This window comes from Pseudonaja textilis, chromosome Z (assembly GCF_049901715.1).
Source record: "Pseudonaja textilis isolate UNSWEBS1 chromosome Z, rPseTex1.2, whole genome shotgun sequence".
NCBI lineage: Eukaryota > Metazoa > Chordata > Lepidosauria > Squamata > Elapidae > Pseudonaja > Pseudonaja textilis.
Window position 1 is genome coordinate 123,934,853 of NC_142008.1, and position 6,127 is coordinate 123,940,979.

General features: G+C 43.5%; 1 protein-coding gene across 1 annotated transcript in view; it reads left to right on the forward strand.

Annotated features, from left to right (window-relative positions):
* Positions 1–5,717, forward strand: part of LOC148124367 (hydroperoxide isomerase ALOXE3-like) — a 28,700-nt gene extending 22,983 nt beyond the window's left edge. The window contains exons 12-14 of the mRNA XM_087918426.1: positions 1,642–1,742; positions 3,109–3,279; positions 4,358–5,717. Coding sequence (XP_087774552.1) covers positions 1,642–1,742; positions 3,109–3,279; positions 4,358–4,537 — 452 coding nt within the window. The 3' untranslated portion in view covers positions 4,538–5,717. The remainder of the gene's footprint in view (positions 1–1,641; positions 1,743–3,108; positions 3,280–4,357) is intronic.
* Positions 5,718–6,127: the final 410 nt, after the last annotated feature.

The following is a 6,127-nucleotide window of genomic DNA, read 5'->3' on the forward strand; positions in this document are numbered from 1 at the left end:
CCTGAAAGTAAGTCCTAGCTTGATTTTTTACACATGCACCCATTATAAGTCCTACCCCCAAAATAAGCCCTAATTAAGAGAGTGCTGATTTGAGTGCATGGGTAGAAATTAAGCTAGGGTGGGGATGGTGGGTGGTGGAGTTGCCCTGCTACTTACCTTTGGACAGTTGTAGCCAGGCCTCTCACACCCCGACACCTGCCTTGCCAGCCTGTTTCTTCTGCAGCCAGCAAATCTGGCAAAGGCTTTCCTGAAGGCCTCTGGAACTGATAATAAAGCTCCGGATCAATCCAGAGTTATCAGCAACTATCGGCTGCAGAGGCCTTCAGAAAAGCTTTGTCAGCTGCAGAAGATGTTCCTGAAGGCCTCTGACAGCGAAAAGGAGGCTGGGGCGACCTGCGCAGATGAGGTTACTCAGTGGATGACTTCCCCTGAAAATAAGACCTGGTGCCTTTTCTTGGTGGCAAAAATATATAAGACAGGTTCTTATTTTGGGGGAAATGCAGCCTATCCTTTAGTTGGACATCTGTCAGAATAAGATATATGGTCCACCATGCCTGAAGTTCTCAGCAATGCAGAAGTTACCTGACATTATATCCCCACGTGTAATGTTTTTCGAGATTTCCATGCGCTCACCTCAGAGTGAGGGGAATTATCGCTTTTTTTTTTTTACATTGCGTGATGTGGATTTTGTGTTGTGTTTTCAACTACCTTGATCCTCAGAAACTGATCATTACATGGTTGGGGCTCCGCCGATGTAGGCATCCAATTGTTACTTGAACCCCATGAAGCAGTGATCCTCAACCTTGGTAACTTTTAAGAGACGTGGCTGGAGAATTCCGAGAGTTGAAGACCACACCTCTTCAATTTACTGAGATTGAAGAACCCTTCCATAGAGTAACACCTGGTTATGTATGTTTGATGAGTCCAAAGTTTGTTCCCGCTCTTTAATTAACAAAGCTGGTGATTAAGAGAACACCTAGCAAGCTAAAAATAATAATAAGTCAAATAAATAAACTGGTTTAGAAGACTTTATGATACTAGTTTCTTTCTGGAAATGTGTCTTAGATGCCTCCTTCAGAATTCTTGGCCTCATGGTAGTCTCTCCTTCTCCTCTTGTTTAGATACTGGTTTTGTATGTGTGGGTGTGTTTGTGGGGTCAGAAGTCCCAAAGATACTTTTTTCAAGAAGCACTGGACTTCCTTTGTTTTTCCTTGAAGGCATTTCACTTCTCATCCAAGGAACTTCTTCAGTTCTTCAGAGCAAAGGAGACCAGTTCTTCAGAACTGAAGAAGCTTTTCGGAGGAGAAGCGAAACGTCTTAAAGGAAAAAAACAAAACAAAAAGTCCAGTTGCCTCTTGAAAAAGCACCTTTGGGACAACCATGACTTGGATGATGGAGAATCTCCATTAGATATTTAGTGCGGTCAGGTTTCTCGACGAATTATCATTTTTGGAAAGCTGGCAGATGCCTCGTTCAGGATTCTTGAATCTCGTGGACCTCCCCTTCCTTTGAGAGGTCTCTTCTTGTTTAGAACACTTTCAGACACTGGTTTTGTGACAATGATAGGGCGAGGGTCATGCGTCTTCCTGATCGATGCAACATCTTCGGCCAATACTCAACATCCTGTCCCTCCCCCAACAGGTGTTCCATCTACCTTCGAAAGCAAAGCTCAGCTGATCAAGTTCCTTACCATGGTCATCTTCAACTGCTCTGCAAGGCATTCGGCAGTCAACAGTGGACAGGTAGGAGATTCCTTCAGTGGATGTGTTTAATGGTACTTCTTCATCCTTTGACCAGTGGTGGGATTCAACCAGTGTAATAACCGGTTCGGTGAGCATGTGCTTTGCACGCACAGCAATTGAAAATTGGCTGTTTTCAGCTCTAAAACCTAGCCCTGATGAGTTAGACAGCTGAGGCGTGGCAATGCTCTATGCCATGCAAATCGGCTGAGCTACAAAACACGAAAATATAGGACCGACTAGGGCCAACGGATTACTGCAACTACCAGTTCTCCTGAACCATCTGAATCTCACCTCTGCCTTCATCCCTGGGATTAAGCAAGATTTGCAAGACTCGCTGTAGAGCGGTGTTTCCCAATCTTGCGAACTTTCCGATGTGTGGACTTCGACTCCCAGAATTCTCCAGCCAGCCATGCAAGGCTGGCTGGAGAATTCTAGGAGTCGAAGTCCACACACCTTAAAGTGATGGCTACCGAGTGTCCTTCAGCGTCTCCTGAAACATCGAGGAAGAGAAAGAGGTATTTGCTTTGCTACGTCCCCTTCCTGCACATTTTCGTAGGGCAAGAAGTTCTGAATATTGCACTGGACAATGTCTTAGAATCACAAATATAACTTCATATTACACTCACACTGGGCGTTGGGGTTTGGAAAAGAACCCCTCCACCCAAAAAACTTGTCTGGCAAAGCAGATTTAGTTTCCAAGTTTTTTTGAGAACTCCTGAGAGCCGAGGGCTGGGTGTGACCATAGAATAGCATTCCAAGATGACTTAGCATTGGATTAATATCTTCAGACCTGCTGGTATCTAATCTTGGTCCAACTTTGCCTTCTTGCCTTAGTCTGATGCCTTCTGTCTCCTTGGGGACAACCTTCATGTTGAGTTCCCCCATTCCTACCTTAAATCTTTTCCATTTGCCATCATAATTTCTGTAGGACTTCCGTACAGGTATTGGTGTGGTACCTTCTGTAGAACTTCTAATTTTGGGTTCCTTTGGTCTATTCTTTGTCAACCCTTGACTTTCAATCTTAGTTTGATGGCTTCCTGTTGCTGATCTCCTTGGGGACAACCTTTTCCATATTGAATTCCCCCATCCCTACTTTAGATCTTCTCTATTTGCTGGACACACAGCCAGGATACAGCCTTACCTTCTGTAGAACTTCTAATTTTGGGTTCCTTCAGTCTATTCTTGGTCCAACCTTGCCTTTCAACCTTGGCTTCCTGCTATCGATCTCCTTGTGGACAACCTTTTCCATGTTGAGTTTCCCCATTCCTGCCTTAGATCATCTCCATGTGCTGGACACACAGCCGAGCTACCACCCTACCTTCTGTAGACCTTCTAATTTTTTTGTGTTCCTTGTGTGTTGTGACAGTTTGACTTTGCTGCCTGGATGCCCAACACGCCGGCCACTTTGAGACAACCTCCTCCAACAGTCAAGGGCACGGCCTCTTTGAAAAGCATCTTAGAGGTCTTTCCTGAAGTCAACTCCACCTGTGCCTTGCTGTCACTGCTCTCCATCGTCAGCTACGAGCCAGGAGACCTGGTAAGTGGAGCTAAGAGTCAGTAGATGGGAACAAAGACAGAGGAAGTCAATAGAATGGTGACCTCAAAAGTATAAGATTGATGTCCTCTGGGTCCCTCTGAGCTTTGGGTGGTGTGACTGTCGTAAATGAAGATGCCCCAAACAGGGCCCATTTTCCAGATATGTGGATTCTCCTCCCAGAATGCTTAGCGACATCTACTCTAGTGGCTGTGGAATTCTGGGAAAGGCCATTCTGCAGCCAGCCGTTTGCTAAAATTAGGAAGCGCTAGTATAAATGAATAAATTATATTTATAAGGTATATGATCCGTTGTGTAACCAACGATCTTTTATAATGTCCTTTGCAAATCCTGTTAAGTCAGGATTCCCTGCAGTTTTGGCCACCACAGTCCAAAAACGATGGTGAGACTCTAGAACGAGTGCAGAGAAGAGGAGTAAAGATGATTAGGGGACTGGAGGATAAAACATACAATGAACGGTTGCAGGAAATGGGTATGTCCAGTTTGATGAAAAGAAGGACCAGGGGGGACATGATAGCAGCCTTCCGATATTTGAGGGGCTGCCCCAAAGAGGGGTCGGGCTATTTTCCAAAGCACCTTTGAAGGCCAGACAAGGAATAACGGATGGAAACTGAACAAGGAGAGATTCAACCTGGAAATAAGGAGAAACTTTCTGACAGTGAGAACAATCAACCCATGGAATAGAAGTTGCCTTTGGAAGTTGTGGGAGCTTCGTCCCTGGAGACTTTCAAGAAGACATTGGACTGTCCTCTGTCAGAAATGGTGTACGGTCTCCTGCTTGGGTGGGGGGTTGGAATAGATGACCTCCAAGCTCCCTTCCAACTCTGTTGATCTGAATGTGATTAGGGAGCTGGAGGCGAAAACATATCAAGAACGGTTGCTGGAATTGGGTATGTCTAGTTTGATGAAAAAAAAGGACTAAGGATGACATGACCGCATCTTCCAATAATTGAGGGGTTGGACTAGATGACCTACAAGGTCCCTTCCAACTCTGTTAATCTGTTAACATTTGCTTGGTTGCATCTTTGTCAGGGACGTTCTCCATCTTCTTCTCTTTCAGAGACCTCTGGGCCATTATCCAGAAGAACATTTCACTGAGGAGATGCCCAAAAAACTCATTTCCGATTTCCAGAAACGCCTGGCGGTAATTTCTGAAGAAATTGAGGAAAGGAACCAAGCTTTGCCCATTGGCTATCACTATCTCAACCCTTCGCTGGTCCAGAACAGTGTCTCCATTTAATGGCCAAGCCAGACCGCCAAAGGCAGAAGAAGATGATGTGTTACCTCGAATTTGATAAAGTTTTGACCATCGGGGGGAAATCTGCTTCTCTGTCAAAATATATCGTCATTGTAGTTGTGCTTTTAAAGTTGTAGCAATGTTTCGGCAGAATCTCATCTGCCATCCTCAGGCTTCTGTATTGGGTTCATCTGTGAGTCAGACTTTCACAGCTGTTTCTGTTTTAAATTTGGTGCTAGCCTACTGCTGTGCCAGAATGGTTTTTTTCTTCATCCTGATTGGTTGGGAGTCTTGCCCTGTGTTTATTGGAGTTTGCTGTGTTCTGCTTGATTGGTGTTTCTTAGAAGATGGATATTATTGGGGGAGGAAGACTAAGGGATGGGGGGGATTCTGCTATTTTAGATTCCTGCGAGGAGGGAAGGATGGGTTGGTGTGTGAACCAGAAGGAATGGCAAGAAATCCCCAATTTTTCTCCTGAATAAGGAAGGAAAAAAGGATTGTATCCATCGTGGAAACGAATATTCTTGTCTTCTGGAAACTCAACTGGATTGGTTCTCTTTTCTTTTCTTTTTTGCATGTTTAATGAACTTCCAGTAGTTGCAAAGTTTAAATCATAAGGACTAGAAACACTTTGTTTAGTAATCCTAGATAACAAGAAGCATCATTATCCACCAATCACTAAATTATATTCCATGTTGCCTTGATGTCTGCATATTTATATTCATCAAAGTGTTTTTCAACCATGGCCCCTTTAAGATGGGGGGCGACTTCAACTCCCAGAATCCCCCAGCCAGCATATTCATTTCCGGTTTAATTGTCAGGCCATCTATTCCTTTAATTTATTTATCAACGTGGGTTGTCATGGGTTATTTTTTTCTTCTCTCCATTTTGCTGAAGTCAAGGTATATTACGTCTACTGCATTCCCACCATCTATTAAGAAAGTTAAAAGTCCAAACATGCAATAAAAGTAGTCACATTTGTTCTTGTCCTAAACATGCTGAATTTTTAGTAAACTTTTGCTGGCTGGGGAATCCTGGGAGTTTGAAATCTGCCCATCTTAAAGGGGCCAACGTAGAGAAACACTGGCCTAAGCTATGACTGGAAAAAAGTATTAAAAGATCCAACTGGAAAAAGTATTAAAAAATCCAACTGGAAAAAAAAATAAGCTGTTTTTTTCCCTTTTTTTGCATCCTCCTTCACAAACGCCTTTCACACACACACACACACACACACACACACACACACACACACGCTTTGTTATTTGTTTTTAGTCCTGTAATGAATAAAATGTTTCCCAGGGCAATCCCAGCACTGTGAAATATGTAAAAATGCCTTGTGGAATCTTATTAAAATTGGATTATTCAGACGAGGGTGTGAAATTGTCCTCAGCTTCAGGCAGGGCTGTAAGAGGAGGAGGATTGACAAAGATATAGACCAGATCATCAAGGGGAAAAAAAAATAAATAAACTCGTTTCTCTTGAGGGTGGAGACCAGGTGGACCAGATAGAAAACACAACCAGATAAGATAATTGTACTTGATTGTAAAGCCATGTTGACAGAGTCTTGAAAATCTGGAACTTTAATTCTTCCCC